This window comes from Egretta garzetta, unplaced genomic scaffold (assembly GCF_000687185.1).
Source record: "Egretta garzetta isolate BGI_Z169 unplaced genomic scaffold, ASM68718v1 scaffold152, whole genome shotgun sequence".
Taxonomy (NCBI): Eukaryota; Metazoa; Chordata; class Aves; order Pelecaniformes; family Ardeidae; genus Egretta; species Egretta garzetta.
Window position 1 is genome coordinate 2,187,582 of NW_009259037.1, and position 22,205 is coordinate 2,209,786.

Here is a 22,205-nt window from a genome sequence, read left to right on the forward strand (position 1 = left end):
CCTTTCCACTGAATCTTACAGGTGCTAAAATTGTCCGTGGAGCCAAGGGAAAGCCAGGAGAGTAGGAAGGTATCACGTATGTGTGTTCACATTCTTGCCCTTAAGCATTTTCTGCTGGCTGCTGTCAGGGGGACAGATGACTAGAAGGGTTATAGGCTGGCCCAGTGTGGTCTGGCTTGTGTCCTTAGAAAAGCAGCGTTGAAAATAAGATGTCCTGTCTAGAGTATCTGACATCATGCAGGTGATGCTAGAATTGCTGTTGCCTTAGTCTGTCTGAGATGCTCTGATGAGCCCAGGAGACCTACACCAAGAAACCCAACCCCCACCATTGCTGTTCTTACTAATAATTAATAATATTAAGCACAACACAGCAGTAGTTTCAGGTGGCAGCCTCCAGCCTCTGAAAGCCTTGTGAGCCTTTTCTGTTGGCTTGCCTGTTTATGTTAAAACCATTCCTGAAAATGTAATAGCCCGGGCACAGAAACTATTTACCAAGCTCATTCCCTACAATGAGTAATAAGTGAGTGAGCAATTGGAAATTTCAAAGGCTGCAGTAACATCATTCAAAGAGCTGTGTCTTTATCCCAAGCTGTCTGTGGAATGCCAATTGCTTTCCATGGCTGGCTGGTGTAGGGCCAGATGATGGGGTATAGGAGCTGGCTGTTTCAGAAGTATCTTAATTGGACTGACATTGCTTTCCTCCGCTCTGCTTTGCTCAGATTGCTATTGAGGTGAATTTATAAAATGTGCTTCTGTGCAGAGGCACGTTACTTCTTAAATACAGCAGCTGCACAGAAATATTTGCGTAGCCTGCTGCCTTCTGGCATGATCCAAAATAGGTGCAGGAAGTTGTTCCGCTGCTCCAGAGCAGCACAGTTAGCTTTGGATATTCAGGCAGATATTATCTGAGAAAACAGTGAAATGCTGAGAATCATTTTGAACTTTATTTGCGAGTGCAGTGGTAGCCCTCTCTTCCAGTTGGAAAGCTTTACAAAAGCCAATAAAGTAAGAAGAGGCTGTGAACATCATTCTAACCCACTTATTTTTCCTGTGTTCCCTATATTGTTAGTGATCCCTTGTTAAGTCAAACTGACTTAACACAGCTGAAGAGCAATTTTATCTGCTGCTATTTCTGTTAGAGAGCTGAGATTCCAGCACAGCTGATGTAACTTGCAGCTTGTGAGCATAATCTTGGGAAAACAAACCCATTATTTTCCGAGACTTCTTACTAGCTCATTCTACAGAGAATAAAGTTTGCAAAAGCCCACGCATGCCACCGTCTAATCCGTAAGTGTGAAATTGGGATGTATCAGTTAGTGATAATGCAATTCATCCTTTTCTCACAGCTCTGTTACTGGCATGCCCTGATAAGGGGTGACATGGAATAGTGTCATCGTCTTGCTTTGTGGCAGCCACCAGTCTCCGTGCAGCACAGAAGCCTGGTGAGCAACTATCACAGAAGAGAGCCGCTGTAGTGGTGATGCTCAGCAATTGTAACACAAGTCCTGGACAGGAGGCAATGGAATCATTCCATTGATTTTTGTGGACAGAAAACACCGTGCTGCTATGTCAGGATTGCTATCAGCGTACTTGAGTTGTTTGTGATATTTGGGATTGGATCCATAGCTAGAACAAACTGGCCATCCTCAATGGCTTCTCTGGTTTCACTACAATTATTGCACATGTTGAATCTAAGGACAGACAAGACTGTTCGGCTCAAGTTGTAGAATTTCATGCATAATTCATTATTTCATGCCTCGATTTTCTTGGCGGAGCTATAGGCAGCCTCTTGATTTACAGCTCATTGTGACTGAAAGTCGTCTGCTCTAAATTTATCCTCCATCTAGGAATGTACAAACCGGTGCTGTAATGCAACTACCTGTACTTTGAACCTGGGAGCGGTGTGTGCCCATGGACTTTGCTGCGAAGACTGCAAGGTGAAGCAACGGAAACGTTTCTTATTTGGGTGGGGTGGGAAGAATTCCATAATCTTCTCAACTGCAGAGCAATAAGCCAGGATGCAGAACAAGCAAATTGGTGTCATTAAGCATTAAGACACTTGCATTTCATGTAAGCAATTCAAAAAATTCTCAGACTCTAGCAGTTATTGAAGGAGCAGATCAACAGACTTTTTTAATGGTGTCTGTGCTATTTGTAGCCGCTTCATTTGCTCATGCAAAACCTCTTCTTTTTTCATGAACCTTTATACGCTTTGATTTTTTTCATGCTTATATAGATGTGCTCTGGCAAGCAGTCATTAAATGCTGGGCCCTCTTTTTATGGGAAGACTCCTAAAATATTAATTCTGTCAACAGCATATATATTTTTAATGGCACATCATCAGCTCTCGTAGACTCCTAACGTACTATAAAAAGCCAACTTGCCGCAGGCATTTACCTTCTTGAATTCTCAGACCATCCTTGCATACGGGCTAATAAAGCATTCAGCAAGTTTCCATTGTGTCTGTGGCAACCATCTGCCTAAAAGCTCGGTAGCAGCAAGCTATCAAAACACCTAGGAAGTGCTTTTAGCAGGATCAATCTTTGTGTCCTTTTGCTTTTTACCAAAGGCACTGGATGCAGTTAAAATTCCGTGCTGCTCCCAGAGCACCCCCATCTTTTGTGGTTGTTGTTGATCAGTGAATGTTCCGATTGGCACATTCCACGATTGCTTACTAGTTGCCTTCAGCTTGGAAAAAAAATGTAGTTATCCAGGGAAATCAGGACCAGACAGGAACAGTTACAGGAACTGGTTGTATAATTAAGTTGAAGAAGACCTTGACGCCCATGACAGCGTGACATTTCCATGAGGAAATGCACCTCCATCCCAGGAGGCCATCAGGCAGCTGAATCCTGAGTCAGGAGGGCCGGTGGCTTCGTGAGCCACAACATAACACCTAACATGATGTTAAGTGATCGACTGGCTGCCCTGATCACGGCTGCGTTGTTGTGGCCATATGGATGAAAAGGTTTCTGGCCTGACTTTTGGTCAGTGCTACAGAGCACCCTTTGCGGTAGAGCCCAAACTGTGTGTTTAGGCGTGATTGCAGGAGGCACCCTGAAAACTGTGGTTCGTATTTGAAAACGAGCAAAAGACTGGGTTTACCTTCTGACCCGAGCCGCATGAGCCATGTTTGCAGCTGCAGCTGCAGTTTGGCCCTCCCGCATGCCAAACCCTTCGCAACCTGTGTCAAATAAATGTATTTAAAGAGCTGTGTAATCCTTAGACTGTCCTCTGCGGTCAGTTGGTGCAGAGCCAGTGGAAAAAGCCGTTCGTGCGCTGCATGGGTTATACCACTGCATAACTCTTCTTGATCGGACTTACGGCAGTTAAGGGTTTTTGTTTGTGTTGCAGTTAAAGCCAGCGGGGATTTCTTGCAGAGAGTCAAGTAATTCCTGTGATCTGCCGGAGTTTTGCACGGGAGCCAGCCCTCACTGCCCAGCTAACGTGTACCTGCACGACGGGCACGCGTGCCACAGGGTGGATGGTTATTGCTACAACGGCATATGCCAGACCCATGAGCAGCAGTGTATCACCCTCTGGGGCCAAGGTGAGTTTGAGAACCAGGAGATCTGTTTATGAGGTAAGACTTGGAAAAAAAAAAAGCGTGCGTATAGATGGATTTGGAGGAATTTTATACAGTACCAATCTGCGTCTCTTCTTTTCCGAACTGGAGAACTGAATAATGAGGGAATCATTCTGTGATTCATTTTATCCTTGATTTGCAGTCGTGTTCATTTCTTGCGGCAGGAGGTAGAGAGCAACAGTAACCAGGTTCATTCTGCAACACTGCTGCAAATGGCTACATGAACTTAGACAAACCATTTAATACTGACTTCGATATGGCCTCTGTCATCCCAAAAAGTGCTGAGGCTCTTGGCAGGTTGAAATCGCATCCCTTGCCAGACTGGTATGTAAGCTTCCTTCTGTGCTCTAAATCGCTCGTCTGCAAAACATATATATCTGTCTGCATCCCAGAACAGAGTTCAATATCTGACATTAGCGTAAGATTCTGGTGTCATTGCGTGTATTTTATTAATTGGTGTTACCCTGTAAGCCTGCCTCCTGACAATACTCTGAGCAGGGTATGCACTGAAGCAGAAGGAGATTTTATTCTCCCATGGGAATTTACTTATGTTTTGGAAAAAATCTAATAGCATGTGTTCCTGGGTTACCCTAAACAGATGATATCCCAGGAAAGCTGTTTAGCTTTCTGTTACGTCCTGTGGCCCTTCCACTGAAATACAAGTATTAACTCGGCATTTTGCTATTGCTTCCAGCATCGCTGGGGACAAGTCTTGTCTCCTTCAGCGTCTCACTTGCTCCCCCTCTCACATGGGAAAAAAACCTTGAACTCCCCTGAAGAGAAGCATTAATTAGAGCTAGATTTAATTATTTCTTTTAAACTAACTTTTTCCACCCCCTTTAGCCTTTTTCAATTCAGCATCTCTCTGCCTTGAACTCTGTTTTGAAACTTGTATACCAATATAATGACATACAGATGTTTCCCTTGGTCAAAATCTTCATCAGCAGTCTATTGAAGAACGTATCTCTTATCTTCACAGGGACCTGGACCATTCAAAATTTTTGTTTTGAGAGATCTGAAGAAATAATGCCACTGATGCAGATAGGTTAGCTTGGTCATGTGGGTATATGAACACATTAGACGAGTTCCAGTTCAAAATTAAACTCCCCACATGGAACAAACCATGCATCTGGTATACGCCTCCGAATCCCACTTGCGTTGCAGAGTTTAATATGAGCTCATATAGGCATGTACAATTATATCCTCCAGTCTTAGTCATACTGGGATTTTTAATCCCCTGGCTACAGAGACATTTTCTGTTGTATAAAGCAAAATCTCCTTATGAACCAGTTTCCCATGCCATGGAAAGTTACTCGGTAGGACTGTTAATAATTTCAGTCGCTGAGAAAAATTCAGCTAAAGGTCAGGCAGCTGAATTGCTGCAGCTCCCTTGCCAGGTCTGTTTCCTAATGCAGCACATCCTCCAAACCCCCAGGCTCCCCTAATTCTGTCTTGTCTTCCTTCTTGGAGGGGTAGTCAATATGGGCACTGCTGTGCATGGAGTCTCCAGTGGTCAAGGCTATGGGGGTCTGCTTCTGAGAAAGATGACTTCGTTAAGAACAAAGCTCAAACAGACTTTAACTGGAATACCCTTACTTGTCTTGGGAATACCCAAGGCTAAAGATTTTGAAAGGGAGGATGGGATGTTACCAAACCTGAACTGAAAGGCTTGATTCTGATCACATGGTTGGAAGTATAAATTAGAAATAATGCAGGTAAAGTAAACCTTCAAGCAGTTTAGCAGATAAGGTTCAAGCCAAAACCAAGGCCTATAGTCTGGATTTAAAGATGAGGGATGTGAATATCCACCACTTGATCATCTCTGGTTGGAGTATGAGCTGGCAGATGCAGGGTGGAATGGGAAGAGGGCTAGGTGGGCCACGCAGTTGGAAAAATATCATGGGACAGATAAAAAAAACTTTCCTTCCAGCCTTGTTTGCTTGCAGCAGAGAGACTTTACATTCTAAGGCGTCGTCTCTGGGCATTTTATCAAAAAGATACATTTGAACCTTTTACCAGACTGTTGCAACTGATTAAAATTGGTTTTAACAACTGCACATGTTGAATTAGAGTGAAGGAGTAGTTGTGTGGTTTTTTAAAAAAATTCTATACCATAAAGAGAAAATAGATCGCAGTTTATTTACATTAATTCCTTTTTTCTTCTTCTCAGTAGGAGAAAGCCATTCAGAACAAAATACAATAATTTTTCTTAAAATAATATTCAGTGTATTGAATTCCTTATCAATGTCTTCTTTTGTATAGCTTGCTTTATTCATCAGATTACGCTATCCAGTAGCCCAATGATAAACATCCATCTTCATATTTTTAGATCTAGCTAAATTAAAATGATGAGCACTGTCAGAGTTTGTTTACAGTAGGCTGAGCAACAGGAACCTGTTTCCAGAAAGAAGTACTTGCATTTCCTTGGGGCTTTTTTTTTACTTTCAGTGGATAAATTCAAAACAAAGGGAGGAATATTTTTTGCTATTCCCTATCTGCAATAGCATGGAAAGCTTGGTGTCAAAGAGGGGAAGAGCACATGGGGACAGTCTCTGAAAATAACCGTAAATTCTTCTTAAAGACCAAGTCCATTCCCAGAACACACAAATTTCTCTGCTCTCTGCCTTACCTTAATTCATGTCATTTTTCTCATTAAGGAGCAACGTGCATGAATTGCTTGTGACCTTTTTAGGCTTCATATTCAAAAATATCAAATCACACTGATCTGACCTATTGATAGTAGCATGACTGAAGGATACATCGATAGTAATGCATCCGTGTGACGTCTGCTACTCCATTGGCATTTTCCAGGAGCAACAGATAAAGCTACTAAAGAGTGAAAAATCATTGATTACCAAGAAATAGACGATTCTCAGCTTTACACTCAAGGCTTTTTTTACATCGACAAGAAAATTATTCTTCAGGGAAGGAAAGGAGATGTTTGTCAGAGTGTTTTCCTACTTTTCCCTGAGAGGGAAAAAAGCAATGATTTGGGGGAGCCAATGGCAGGCATTGACTTAATAATTAGAACATACTTAAGTTTGTTGCATGGGCATTAGTTTAGGCAGGAACAATCTTAATTTTAATGTCAATATTTGTTACAAAGGTCTGTCACTGCTTTGCAATTTTCTCCAGGTACAACCCTATAGGCAAAATAGATGGGCTTCCCATCTAAGTTAGCCGACCAAACCATTGTGGACTGGTTGTTTGCAAAACCACTGATGTATCCAAGCACTGTAAACAGTTGAATTCAGTAAAATAAAACTATTTTGATCATCACAGATTTATGGCCAGGCCTTTTCTTTTGGGGCTGTGAAAGGCATTAAGCCATATTCTCAGAGGCAGTGAGAGTTAGCATACTCCTTAAATGCAAAAAATAACAGCTCAACCCCATCTCACTCTTGCACAAACTTAACAACAGGGATCACCAAGACGAAGAGAGAGGCCACGGGGAGCTTGCGGAAAATTTGCTTCGCATCATCAGTGCAGTAAAACAAACTTAATGAGATATAAAACCCAGGTGCAAATCACATGACAGAGAACTGTATTTTTATGCTTATATTTGTTGATACAGTTGCTCGTGGTGCTGGTTGGCATAGCCTGAGCAACAGAACTCCAGCCTGTTACTCGGAAGTTGGATTATTTTTTCCCCCTTCACACCCACAAACACTGTATAATCTTTTTGGAATAAGTCATGAGACAATGTTGTGTACTGAGTTGAAATATTTTTCTTTTCCGCTGTCGGCCTGATAGCGGGTGTTCCTCTGCTCTTGGAATCAGCACCATGGTCAGAAATTTCTCTCTTCTCTTTCAGGAGACGGGGGACGGTATTTTCTCATTGCAGTAGGTCTCACACTGATCTGAAATGCCACAGCATTTCTGTATCACTTCCAAAAGCATAGAACATCTCCTTTTTTTTGCAACCGTATAGGGAAGAAGTGAGCTCATCAATATACACATTTGGAGAAAAAAAAAAAATGTCTCCAGGCTAACAACTGCAGTGGTGAGCTTTGACCTTCTGCAGTTCGAAATGGCTGATTTAATCCCTTGAATAAGGCTTGGCCTGGGAAGTCTGACAGGACCTTAATTACAGGGTCACAATACTATAATTATCAATAGCAAAGTGAAATAAACTCTGCTTGACCAGCTCAAAGCACTTAATAACCACTAGAAATCTTTCACAAATCATTTTGCCTTTGCCTGTAGAGGTAGCAAAATAGAGAAAGACAGGACTTTCTGCTTCAGTTTATATGGTGCAATCATGATAAATGGGTTTCCTCCAGAAACACAACATTACAATTCTCTTCCTTAAGCATCCTCTGAAAACCTCCTTTTAACTTGGTAGCTCCATCTGTTCAGCTTCTTACATTCTGATATGTTTTCATCTATAAAAGAGTCCAAATATTGTGAGAAACCAGTCAGGAGAGGGAACAGCCATCAGAATCCCAAGCAACAACATGTTTTGGTTTGATACCAAAGACAGAAATTGAAGCTAGATTTTGGTTTCCAAGCCGCAGATGATCTTTGGGTACCAGGTGTTTTCGTACATAGACTGCCCCGAGCCTAGCAGGGGAGCATTTTTTTGTACTCCATGAGATCTGTTTTCTTGTCAAGCATTATTGGTAGGAGTTAAAGCTCACTGTCTGAGCCCTGCAAGGATGCTGCAGATGTGTTCTTCTTCCTGCAGGCTGCTTTCCATCACGTGCAGCACACTTGACTGCTACGTTCAAAAAAAACCCAACCAAACAAAAAAAGTTTCACCAGGTGAAAGAGGAAGATAAATACCTTAAACTCTCTTCTCATTTCAGTCAGCCCTTTCTCCTTTTAACACCATTTTTTTAATAAGTCTTTTTGGGGGGAGTCAAAGCACAGGACACGAGCATTCATTTTGCTTTTGGCAGCTTTTGGAGCCACACACCACTCTGGGGAAAGCGTGTCTGTGCTCTGGGCTGCTGTTGACACATCTCCAAGGAAGCCTCCAGCCCTTGCAATGATACTGGCTGAATTAGTTGGGGCACAAGGCTCCCAGCCAAGAAAAAACGAGACCCATAGCAATTGCATATGATCGTGGTAGGTGGGTTGGGGAGCTTATTCATTTGGAGAGGTAGATCTGCGCAAGTCGGCCTTTGCAGATATGGGAGAAAAAGCAGTTATACTTGGCCTCCTGCTTACAGTGTGGTTTTTTTCCTTCCCTCCCCTTCCCTTCTAAAGCCAGCATAGTATATGCACATGTTAATGTTGGTGTCAAGCTGAATAGTTAATGAGCCTGCCCTGGAAAGACGAGGAGGACTCTACATGCTGAAAATGGAAATTTTACTTCTGCTTTCTGCACAGTGCCTTGTCTGGATGCTTTTGTTGATTTTTTGATTATTGCTTGTGGTTTAATGAAAAGAAGTGAAAGAATCCTGTGTGAGTCCCTTTTAATAGTTCCAGATTTGAGAAATATTCTGAACTCCGCAAGCTTGATCGTAATCTTCCAAAGAATTTCAAGCTCTTGTCCGGCTCTCCAGGGAACCAGCAGCTCGTATTCTGTTCCTTCTGTGCCTTTCTTTCTGAGTTTTCCAGTTTCAGTATGTAAAAATGTTAGAAGGAAAAGAGGGTACCATCTTAAGCCTCTCCAAGTTTTAATATTTTGTTCTTAATAGCATTAGATTGCTGTTCAGCGGTATATAGTATTAGTCAAGCTTCTGACTGTGAAATGCAGATAATTAATTGAGGCTCTAATCTTTGAGTTATTAGTGAAAAGATCCACCCTAACTGGAAGTGTTGCAATCATACTTGTCTTTTCTTCTCTGGGAATTTGACCCCCTTTTTTTTTTTAAAAACCTTCTTCCTCTTTGAAGGATTTCAAATGAAATCTTCAGGATGGTTTAAATAAATGGTATGTTTTACCCACTGTTAGACACATACACACTTGGAAGTGGCTCAAAACATTTGAAAAAAAATCTAATGTTAACTCAGATATTCTGTCTCTGTTAAAGATCAGGGAACACTGCAGAAATGGTATATGCTCAGCCTTTAGGCTATCACATCATTTGTTGCCAGTTCTTTTTGTTTTAGTTTGGCTGATCTATCAAAAGTATGAAAATGTATGTAGCAGATAATCTGTTAAGAGTTTTAGCCAGTGTATCTCCTTATGACCTCCTTTCCTCGAGGCAAGGCTGCCTATTGGAGTAGTTGAAATGTTGGCAAAGACTTGATTGTGCTATTAATTATCCTCATGGGAAGAAAACATGGGGTAGTAAAGGGCCCTAGCAAAGGCCCTCTTAATCTTACAAAGACCAGCAATTACTGGCTGGAAATAAAAGCCACACTTCACATTAGAACAAAGGGCTTAAATTCTAATACATGGGCTAATTAATCATTGCAACAGTCAAACCAGGAAAGAAGATCCTCCACCTCTTAGACGTTTCTGATGAACGCATGTATCTTCCCCTAGAATATATCCAATACTTGGTCATGATCTGGGAAAAAATGGACAGGAGATTGTCTGTATAAGACATTAGAATAGATGTTGTAAAAGTACCTTTTAACCTCTAAAACGTAAGGATGAGTAATCTGTCTGCACGGATATTTCCAGTACTACTCCCATCAGGGAAGTTCCTTTGCTGTTGGGACATGTCTCCATCATAAAAGGCTATGGTAGATAAGAACCAGATGCTGCCTGTCTTCCCAAATCCCTACTTCTACCACCATGGTAGAAATGATCCTTCTTTCAAGCCAGTTTTTCCTCTCCATAGTGAATTTACTGGGGATTAAGGTGGGGCTGGGTTCTTTTCCTCTCCCCAGTACATGAGCTTGAGCTAACAGCAGCATATTCTCTTTGCGATGTCATGTCTTCATGTTTTTACAGTCACATAGCACTCTTGTTTGCAACTGGATTTTTTCTGATTTCATGTTGTTCTGAATTGCACTTAAAAAGCCTTTCTTGAAAAGTATTTTCTTTGGCTTCAGCTCTTGGGCTCTTGCTAGAATCACGTGGACTCCTGTAAAAAGAAGGGATTTAACTTACCAGCTGGCCTTTGTCTTTCTTCACCAAACTAGATTTGGCATTTGCTAAAAGTTTTTGTGTCCTAGAAGGATTCACAAGAGGGATATCATCTAGAGAAATTCTGAAAGAGAATGAGTTCTGCATTGTCTATGGCTCAGCATTGCCAAGAGAGACGAATAACAGTGGAAAACCCGCACATCCAGGCTCTTCAATTAGCATGCTGATCCAGCACAACTGTTTTGTTGTGCTTCATCAATATGCAGATCACATCTTACCTTCCCCTAAAGCATCAGTGGAGCTCAAAGAAGATTATTAAAAACACCTTGTATGAGATGAAAGTTCTGATGAGGTCTTTTTTTCAGGTGCGAAACCTGCTCCTGGGATTTGCTTTGAGAGAGTCAATTCTGCAGGTGATCCTTACGGCAACTGTGGCAAAGACTCCAAGAGCTCCTTTGCTAAATGTGAACCCAGGTAGGGTCTCTCCCTACAAACACAGGAACAAATGCCAGGGTGATGGGAGAGGGCTTATTACATTTAAAAATAAAATATTTAACTAGGTTTGTGTTTTGTTTGTTTGTTTCCTTCAGAGATGCTAAATGTGGAAAAATTCAGTGTCAAGGGGGAGCAAATCGACCTGTAATCGGTACCAATGCTGTTTCCATAGAAACTAATATCCCACTCCAGGAAGGCGGCAAGATTCTGTGTCGTGGTACCCACGTCTATCTGGGTGACGATATGCCCGATCCTGGTCTTGTGCTGTCAGGAACCAAGTGTGAAGATGGAAAAGTAAGGTTCTGAAATAATCCCAAACAAGAACATCGCTACCTTCATGCTGTAAAGTATTTTGTACTAAAATGTCTGGGTTTTGCTTGGGGATTTTTTTTTTTTTCCCCCACAAAAGAATTTTTTCTCATGCTCACACTGAGTCAGATTTTTACTCCCTTCTTCTTTTGCCCACTGTTCTGGATTACAGATTTGCAGATGCAATGCAAGTTGCTTAAGTTCATAATTGCCTTTTTTCAGAACAGCCCCAAATATCTGTCTGTGTAGGCTAGAGTTCTTCTGCAAAATAAGTACAGAGAGATATATTACAGGATCATTAAGGAATTTCTGAGTTCAATGTATTCAGTTTCCCAGTGTCTATAGTACTGCAAAATTGTCATTAACTTCACTTTAGGTTTCAAAACTTATTGTGTCTGCTGATTATGGTTCCCCCCCCCTTTTTTTTTCTTGCAGGAAAAGCTCTCTCTCTATGCACTATTAGAAAACTATAAACCCATTGATGTTCAGCCACCAAAACTGATTTTTTGCTATCATATTTTGCAAAGTTTGTGAATTATCCGGTGTGAATGTAGTCCAAATTTCATATGGCTGTCTCAATCTTAGTTTTTTTTTCGTGAGAAAAGGAACAGAGAAAGATGGGAGACAGCCATGAGTTTACGAGGGGAGGAATGGAAAGGAGTCCAAAAAGTATTGAAATGAAGGAGGTTTCCATACCCTCAGTGGATTACTTGCAAAAAGAAAAAAAAAAAAAAGTGCTTTGAAAATTTGTGGTAAATTCAAGAAGCCGCTAAATTTCTGGATGCTTTTGATTTATGTTGGATTATCACACTGCATTGGGAACAGGTTTAAAATACATCCCTCGTGAAACTACAGCTCTGTTAGAGGAAAACAACCCTTACAACATTTCTAAGTCAATCTGTTATGAAATGTGTTTTCAAGGAAAATTCAACACTGGGAAAGCACCCCATTATGTTTTACTAATGAGTATTTAATCTTTCTAATCTATCTAATCATACACATACATACTATAGAATACACAGGCTAATACTTCTGAAATTGTATGTTTTACTTTGAGGACATTAGTGCATTTGTATTATGGATTAAGAATATGAATTTAAATATTCTTGAGTTTTCTAAGCTGAAGATACACAATTTGAAATGCAGCCATTTTAATGTGATCAAAATTCTGTGTGCTACTGCACTATGAATATTTGAATTGTGAATACTGCTGTAATCAGACCATATTCTCTACATGCGTGCATGTTGATGCCAATTCACTCTAATTTCCTTTCCATTTTTCCTTCTCCCCAGGGGATAAGTGCCCTGATTAAGCATCCGTGTCATCTCCTTCAGCACTATTCCCTGCTTAATGCTAATTATGGTGACTGACTTTTAGTACTACTGAACTGAACTGCAGTTAAACATGAGCAAAATTGTGCAGTGGGGTTTTTTTCTTTTTTTTTTTTTTTTTTTTTTTTTTTTTTTTGGTCAGCATAGCATAGTCACAGTTATTCCAGTCCTAATTTCTTCTTTTTTCAGGTTTGAGCAGGATGACTTCTCATCACTGACATCTCCATCAGTCATTTAATTGTTTGATGGTATTATTAGATGGTACAAATCTTGCTTTACCTCAATTTTCAGCTATAAAAGTTTACCCATCATGACTGGAAAACAAAAAAAAAATTCAATTTTATTACTTTGCCTTTGCTATTTTTTAATTTCCGTTTCCTATAAGATTATTATTACACTTTAAATATGGTCAATTTATATTTGGCACCAAACCAAATTGTTTAGCTTGGGAAAACTCTTAGAAAGGTCCCGGTTTTGCTGAAGAACAGTGATGAGCCTGCATATATCAATGACCACTGTTAAATATCCAGGCTGTCCTGGGTCCAAGTTCTGTACCAGCATGAAAAAGTGTTGCACGGCTGATATCAACAGAACTATGCTAATTTGCACCACGAGGGGACCTGAACCTTCCCCTGAGGAATCATCTGCTGCTGTGAAGACATGAATGCAGCCAGATCAAGTACATGGACGAATCCTGCTCAGTGCATTCCTAGTCCTGAAAAAATGCAAATTACTGGTTTTTTTTAAATTGGCTTAAAACAACCCCAAATCCCAGCGGCTCACCACTAGTTCCACTTCAGTGGAACTGTGAGTGTTTATTTACACAAGCTCAGCATATCAACCAAATCTGAACTATGTCTGAAATTCAGCATTGGCCAGGGTGCCGGTCGAGAGCAGAATTCAACTTCCACAGATTTGGGCCTATAAAGACGTAGGAAGAAGAAGACGACACCTTACTCTGGTGTCCTTATCTTTTTGTCAATGTAATGTTGTCCGTGCAGCATGTGTATTGGGAAATCTTTAGCTGCTAAAAAGAACCATTGATGGATGAACAGACGTTCGGAGAGGGACATGATGCCTCGTGCGCACCAGCAGTTCTGTTCCTATTAAAACCCCTTTTCTCTTATTTTGCAGATTTGCCTTAATCGCCGGTGCCAGAATACAAGTGTTTTTGGTGTACATAAATGTGCAACAAAGTGCCACGGACGTGGGGTAAGCATTACAGGAACACTTCTTTTACAATCAGCCAATAAACACTGGACAAGAAATCATTTTATGTAATAGCTTTGGGATCTATGACTGTTTGTAATATATCGGTCAAAGTCACTGCAATGCTTTTTCATTATGGATTTCCATTTTCAGTGTCCCTTATATGAGCTGCAAGAAATGAAATTATTTTTATTTAACAAAGAAATATTTATCAAGTAGTAATTATCTTGTTCTTAATTAAGCGTCTGTGGTAAAAAGGAATTTTGTCATCTTCAAAGCAATGTTAAGTCTAACCTTCCTTCATGAAGAATTCCCATTAACATTTCAAAAAAGGCAGTTTCTGTGTGGATACAGAGAAGTTAAAATATGGATTTGAATTGAGAGTCAAATGGAAAAGCATTTCCAAAAGTATTAAAATAAAGTAAAACCTTATTGATGAGTTTCATGGTACAAAAGTGGTGAGGCATGACAAATTTTATGATATCTGTTAATAACATCAACATGTTTTGAAACCTAGTTTGTATTATGAAAATGTTAATTATGTCAAGCTATGCCTTATTAACCTTGATTTGCTGATGATCTGTTTGTTTCTGTGAAAAGCTGTGGCAACCACATTGGAAGAGCCATAGGAAATTCTCTGATCTCTCCTGAGAAGGGATTTTAGTTTGCTTTAGTTTATTTTATCATCCCGTATTTGAAAACCTGTGCAGTGCCGATGGTGCTGCATGTGATCGTTGTGCTGGAATGAGCATCAGCTTAGACTGGCATCTCTATGCACCATGGAGAACCTGTGGTGACTCCTGAGTAGCAAAAAAAATGACCTCATGGAATTGTAGATGGGAACTCCTGTCGCACTTTCATTTAAAAAATAATGCTTAACAAACGATATTTTTAATTATCTTGCTGCCTTTGAAAAAGAAATCTTTTTTTTTTTTTGCATTTTATATGACCATAGCCGGTCTACGCTATGTGAATGATATTTTAAGAGTCCGCAGACACAGCCAGGATAGCCTTTCTGAAACCCTGCTGGCTGACCTTGCCAGAAACATGTGTATTTGCAAACTCCCGTGAACTAACTGGTGTCTTGCTGAGGAACCCATTTATTAATCAGTTGTGCGGTTTCTCCGTGGTGGTGGTAGATCAGTGACGATCAGTGTTAGCACAGAATTTAGGACCATATTAACAACAGCCTCTTACAACTCTTACTTAGAAATCAGTTTGAGCATCAACACGTGACTGTGCCGTCTCTCTCCTGTGCAACAAAATTTTTGGCGCATTCAGTTCACGTATTCTGTCGATACAGCGTGGAGCTTTCGCCTCGGTATTGGTCACTTAGCCGCTGCTTGGGGGGTAGCAAAAGGCAATAAAAAGCAGCCCTTCTTTTGATGGGTGTTTGGGACCGTGGGACCTCCTGAGGAAAAAGCCATGAGTCTACCAGCTCCTTCGTCTCTGTGCAGCGGGAACAGGCTGATGTTAATGATGGATGCCTCTCCTTTGGAGCTCCCTTATTCTGCAGGGAGAATTTGGTAAATCACCTCTTGCTAGTTGTTCCTTAAGTCAGATTAAAACCATCAGAACACTGAGGACTGTATCTTTATAGACAGTGCAAGTGTGATATTAAAGGGAGGGTTTCCTCAGCCCTGATTCCAGTTTCACATGTTCTTCCACCAACTGGTTCATCTTCAAGCTAGGGGACCTGAGCAGTGGAAAAATCAGTGTGCAGGCTGGTGCAAGCTCTTGATGGATAGGAGTGTTCAAGTGGGCTGACAAAGCTTTACAGCATTAACAGCACAGAGAGACTCTTGCTCCTGTGAGGGCAGAAGGAACAGAAGTTAGGAAGCAGATAATGTTGCTGCTGGAGGCGAAGAGAAAATAAGACTTAGGAGTTGTGTGATTATCCTTATATTATTGAAGTTGTCAGCTGGTGCAACTCAAACGATTGCCTGCCAAATAAATAATGCTTATTTTTAGGATCCCTGTTGCTCTGTGGTGTCTTGCGCTCAAGAGATGCTCTACGCCACCTTAGTTGTGCCAATAGGCAGATACCAGCGCATCTCTTTTCTTCTATAAGTTTTCTTTCTTTCAGATGTGTCACTATCTGATTAGGAGGCCTTATCAGCGACCGCCGTTCTCAGGTGTATAGGGTAATCGTTTTTATGTTAGGTCATTCGTCTTGTTTTGCAGGTCTGCAACAATAAAAAGAACTGTCACTGCGAGGCTGACTGGGCGCCCCCCTACTGTGACAAGCCAGGGTTTGGTGGCAGCGTGGACAGCGGACCAATTAGGCAAGCAGGTGAGGAGTGATTCACGCTTTACTTGTTGTTTCCATGATAAAGAGTGGAAATACAAAGTGTCATCTTGTGAGCAAGGAGCTTCCAAGATTAGGAAATAAGTCAATAAATCAAATTGCTTAATCCAAACGCATTGGCACCAACTTGAAAATTCAGTGAAGCCAAACCAAGGCTAGCCGAGTGCATCAATTTTCTTGCGTAACTGAAGGCACAGTGCTCCTGGTGGGTTCTTTTCTTTGCCTTTCTATTGTTTTCAAGATACGTGGTCGAGTTTAGTAGCTCACTGCAGTAAGTAGGAAATGGTGTTGCTTTAAGCCGAGGATGAGGAGCTAGCTCTCACACTTGAGCTAATCCTGTCGCCACGGTAGATGAATGTTGCAGTGCTCTTGGATTCACCTTGAGATATGCCAAGCTCTGGAGTTCTCCACTGAGTGCATCAGGATAGAACTACCTTGTTGTGCACATAACCTGCTTCCGTAGTGGTGTGCCTAATGAAGAATGGATATTGCAGTGATTATAAATGTGAAATTACCGCACAATCAAATATCAAAAATATATTTGATATTGTGCTTCTAAGGAAGATCTTTTGTATTGTGGAAAAGAGCAGATTTCCAACCATATCAGATTAAAACTGCATTTTATAGATAGCTTCCACACATTTACCAGAAGTTGCCCTCACATAGGATAGCAGTAGGAGATGTGCGCTTTCTAGAATTTGTATTTCAATTTCCCCTTGTTCAGTCTGCAGAACATTGGCTGTAGTATCACACTTCACCTTTGGCCAACTTCAGAAAGAATTATTTCTACACTTTCTGAATTTTATAGGATTTGATAATCATCACATGCCAATTTTTCTCCAGAATACCGTAACTTTAATGACTCCCATAGAGATATTTCTGATTTATGTCTGAGCAAGGGACAGGACAAGCAGTCTACTCACATACACATATATAAACTAAAACTTGCTGGAAAATTATCTGTGTGTTTTCATATGAATAATGCTATTCAAAGCCAAAACGGATTGTATTCTCTACATGCCAGATCCCGCAGTGAATTGTAATACTGGATTTATGACATCACGGTTATTTCCATGACAAAGCTTCACATTATGATTTCACTGTCGAAAGATTTTATTTTTTTTTTAAATACCTACCAGTCGGTAAGATAGCAAAGAAACCGTGCTCAGGCGCTGAACAAGTGTGATTACTTGTGTGTTCGATGTTTTCTTTTAAGATTTGCTCTAAAGCATTGTAGTCCTTTTTCAGCTTACCTGAAAGCTAAGTACCTAGGGAGCTACAAAACATATTATCATAATGTGCTGCATAGACAACACTATCTGGAGAAGACAAATATAGGACATCTTTGCTAATTCTTGCATTTTGTGTTTTGGAAGCTAACTCTTCAATTTAGCAGAAAATTGTTTTAACAATAGTTTAATATGGGGTGGTAGTTTCACCATTTTTCTCAAAAGACAGTGCTACATTCAATAATACTGGGAATAAACAAATAAGAAAATTGCCAGAGGACCTAATTTTCTACTGCTGACAGTTGGATTTAAATATGAACACTTGATGGGGTGGTTTGGATTATGATCCGAGCAGTTTGCACATCTCTAAATCAAATTACAGAAGGATTAGCTCAATAAAGTACTTTCATCTTAGTCAAACAAGGCACATGGTCTCATTAGTATTTAGTAACTGATTTTACCCAGCTGGCTTAGGATAAACGTATGCATTTGACACTATATTTTTCTTACAAAGAAGCCTTAAATATTTAATTGTTAGGTAGAGAAGTTAATTAATTTAAATTGCATATTCTTAGCTTTTTAATTTCATTAATCTTTTAGAGAGGGTGAGGGATTTATTATTCTGCCGTGCTATAAGCAGCAGAGCACTTCATGCCCCATCGAGCCCCACGTGGAGTTTGTTCAGTCAGTGTTGCTGACTCCGTTCACCAGCATCCAAGTGAGCTTAGGCCAGTAGATGGGAGCCAGCTGGCTGAAAATCAATCAGGATAAGACCGCGACAGTGATGATAGGTTACCAGAGCAAAGATTAAAGATGTTTCTCCTACTGTGGGAGTGCGCGTTTTTTAGGTCAGCAGCCCTCAAGAATCACAACATCCTCTCCTCCAGGCGGTGATCATATCGCATACCCATAACGATCAGAGCTGCTGCTTACCTCTTCCTAAAAATAAGGCTTTCTTTCAGCGGCAAGTCATCAAGTCAGGGTTCATCTCACTATTGTGCCTCACTTAGGTCCCAGCAAGGTACTTAAAGCAGCTTAAAGCACTCTGAAAACTGGAACAAGTACAGAAGGCTGCAGCCCCTCGCTAAGCAGAGCATCCCTCTGAGCGCACGCAGCCCTGCTGCTGCAGGCTTTCCTTCGGCTCCTCGCTGGCCTCCAGATTCGACGTGACAGCCATCTGGGCTGGACCACAGTAGTCCAGTTTTCCGACTGTTTGCCCAGTGTTAAAAGCACAATGAAACCCTTAAAATCTGGTTATAAAGGAGCTAGGGTTATTGCTTATGGTTGAGGGGCAGAATATTTAAAAGCTTGCACTTTACCAAACCGTGATATTGGTGTTTCTGTCCCTTTTCTCGTCTCCCTCCCAGCCTGGCAGCAGGCAGCCCATGAAGAAGGTGCCAGTTGGCATTGCTACAGCCATCACCCGTGGGTGTTGGGACAAGGCCAACAGCCCATACACCTTATGGCCCCATTTGCAGGTGACAACCTAAGCAGGACCCAAGCAGAGGTGCAAGACAGGGTACATGGAGACATTAATTTTTGGACCCAGATGTCTGGCTAGAATAGAATAGTTCACTTGAAAGGGACCTACAACGTTATATTTTAATCAATTTTTTTCCTCAATGTCAAGTAACTTTAAAGCAGACCAAAATTCAAGCATCAGGCTAGAAGAAATAAGAGTTTATCAGTCTTTAATTCATATTTATTCACCTCACCCGCATTGCAGATAGAAACGCGGGCCAGGCATCCTGCTCCATCCACTTTTCAGTGAATATGGCTCTTGATAGAAGTTAACTCGATGTGTTTTGTTGCAGATAATAAGAGTTTAACCATAGGGGTGTTGATAACCATTCTGTGCCTTATCTTTGCTGGATCAATCATGTATCTGAAAAGGAAGACTTTCATGAAATGGTTGTTTACAAGTAAAAAGACAACAATAGAGAAACTAAGGTATGATCATTTTTCCTAATTAATAGGTGTAAGTAGAAAGTAGCTGTAAAGATGGCAGCTCTCAGCTTGATGTTCGTCACAGAACACCATGAAGATGTCAGAAAGAGCCAGCCTTAACAAAAATATTCACCAAGTATTTTTCCTGGTTTAGTTTCATTTTATTGATGTTCAGTAAATAACGGAGGTTTTGGTTTATATATGTACCTCTTCTCTTTTGTGATAAAAAATTAAGTGAAGGAAATATTGCCTTTATTTTCATTTGCTTGAAATAGTTTCATTACATTGCATGGCCTTTTCTCTAAACTCAGTCGAGTGAGCTGAAACTTTCATATTTGAGGTCATTACTGTTTAAATGCTAGATTCATTAGAATCGTCTCTTGGGTGTTACAAAGCTGCATTTCCACAGATTGCAGAAGCTCATTTAACAGACTACTGGTTTCCAAAAAATCAATATTTATTTTTATTCTTGCAGGACCACTAGACAATTTTTACTTTCCTTGTTTACCATAAAAAGTCCGAAAGTCCTTGCAAAATCTCATTCTGAAAAGAGGCTACTGTTTAAAAAAGTGTTATAAAGTAGAATGCTGTGTTCAATAAATATATGTTTATATTGCAAGTAGAATGCTGTGTTCAATAAATATATGTTTATATCGCAGGTCTGTGAGTCCAGCAAGACCTTCCAGTTCATCTGAGCCTAATCATGTTCATACCACATCTCTCAGTAAAAATCTCATCATGAAGCCACAAAATACAAACATACAAAAAGTGAGTCCTAAATAGTTTAAAAAAAAAAAAAAGAAGAAAAGAGCATATTATAGATTTTGGATCTCATTTAAGTAATTTATTATAACACAATTGTTACATGATCTTAATATCATGTAGAACTAACAGTATGTATGTAAAGTGGGAGGAGACGTAGGCTTCAAAATAAATTTATGGCTTCCAAGTTTTAGACCGATGGGGATGTCAAGTGCAGAAAAGAAATAGTTTAGTCTCCAGGATAGAGCCAGCCGGCTTACACCAGAACACGATGGCTAAATGGTGAAGGATTAGTGCTTGAATAGGACTCTGGAAGCTGTTAATTGCTTGTCTGGTTGCAGAGGTGTTGAAGGTAGATGAAAGCAGAGTAGAAGAGAAAAGCAAGCGAATAACATAGATTTCAAGAAGTAGTAATGCTTCTGTCAACGCTTGATGTTTATAACTTTTTTGTTGGGGTGGGATTGTTTTTATAGAGAGATGGTCCAAGACGACCACTGCCATATCAGGTGATTGACATCAGTAACCCCGTGAAGGCACACGATTTGCCACAATTGAAGACACCGCAGCGAGTCCTCCCACCCCTTCCCCAGCCACCGTGCCATCACGCTGTGCCTGAACGACCCTTGCCAGCTAACCCCTCGCTGAGGTTCGCCCAGGTAACCACACATTTTCTTTTCACTTCTATTTAATTTTTTGTGTGTGAGTATCTGCATGTGGTGAATAGGAATGAAGTGTTTTCTCATCATTCATACTGGCCTTTTTCCACAGTATTTCCTTTGTACAAGTTTAGAAATGCGGTGTAGATAATTTCATAAAGGTGCCTCAAGTTCCCCTTTTGCTCATGAAGGTTATATTGCTTTATGCCAACGGAGGCTGTGAGCCTAAAATTTAGGATCCCAAACTCTCTTTTCACCACTCAAAAGACACAAGAGTACAAAAAAAAGCTCCATATTACAGGCAAACACAGGCTCACCTTGCCAGCTGCCCAACCAGAGGGGAAACTGTTCAGGCTGTTAGCAAGGTGCCAGATACGGTGATATACTTTAGGAAGTCAAGTTGTGAATGTCTTGCGGAAGAGCAAAAGGTCTATTAGCTCGATGGGCTTTTGTTCTGCCAAGGGCTGGAGCTCCTCTGCTCTGAGGCCAGGCTGGGAGAGTTGGGGGGGTTCAGCCTGGAGAAGAGAAGGCTGCGGGCAGAGCTGAGTGCGGCCGGTCAGGGCTTCAAGGGGGCCCAGAGGAAAGGGGGGGACAAGGTTTTTAGCAGGGCCAGCTGGGACAGGACAAGGGGGGATGGCTTTAAACTGAAGCAGGGGAGGTTTAGACTGGATCTAAGGCAGAAATTCTTTACAGGGAGGGTGGTGAAACCCTGGCAGGGGTTGCCCAGAGAGGGGGTGGAGGCCCCATCCCTGGGACCATTCCAGGCCAGGTTGGCCGGGGCTGTGAGCAACCTGATGTGGTTCAAGGTGTCCCTGCTCCTGCAGGGGGGTTGGGCTGGGTGACCTCTGGGGGTCCCTTCCCACCCAAACCCTTCTATATTCTACAATTTTTTTTTTTGCAGAACACAGACCTGAAAAGCAGACTTGTAAATACCCACACTATTTCATGTACATGTCCCTTTCATTGCAATGTTTAAACAGAGCTGGTAACCCTTGTTTGTTTTTTTTTTTGTAATAAGATGCATCTCAAGACAATATTCAGGGTAGATGAAGTTGTCTGTATTAAATTGTCGCTTTTCTTGTCACTGGCTTCCCTCTTTTGGTTGCATTTGTAGCATGACTGTGTCTAAGCAAAGGAATCAGGCACCCGGCTATTTCAATTTTGTAGACGCTGTGCTATTCTGGATATAGTACAAGAATAAAATGAAGTGAATGTCGTTATCACCAAGCTATCTTAAATGAGTATCACATTGATTTGGATGCACATACCGCAAAGCCAAAGAAAGAGCTGCGTCTTGAGTGCCTGTTCCTATCTGTAACCGAGCTGGGACATCCAAGGACAGAGGACCTTCTTCGTGCCACAACCTTGAGAGCTACACTAAGAC

At 41.0% G+C, this 22,205-nt stretch overlaps 1 protein-coding gene across 1 annotated transcript in view; it reads left to right on the plus strand.

Annotated features, from left to right (window-relative positions):
* Window positions 1–22,205, plus strand: part of ADAM12 (ADAM metallopeptidase domain 12) — a 191,025-nt gene that overhangs the window by 162,246 nt on the left and 6,574 nt on the right. Inside the window, exons 13-21 of the mRNA XM_009634874.2 lie at window positions 1,848–1,937; window positions 3,355–3,550; window positions 10,940–11,048; window positions 11,165–11,363; window positions 13,845–13,922; window positions 16,104–16,212; window positions 19,271–19,406; window positions 20,063–20,171; window positions 20,639–20,821. Coding sequence (XP_009633169.1) covers window positions 1,848–1,937; window positions 3,355–3,550; window positions 10,940–11,048; window positions 11,165–11,363; window positions 13,845–13,922; window positions 16,104–16,212; window positions 19,271–19,406; window positions 20,063–20,171; window positions 20,639–20,821 — 1,209 coding nt within the window. The remainder of the gene's footprint in view (window positions 1–1,847; window positions 1,938–3,354; window positions 3,551–10,939; window positions 11,049–11,164; window positions 11,364–13,844; window positions 13,923–16,103; window positions 16,213–19,270; window positions 19,407–20,062; window positions 20,172–20,638; window positions 20,822–22,205) is intronic.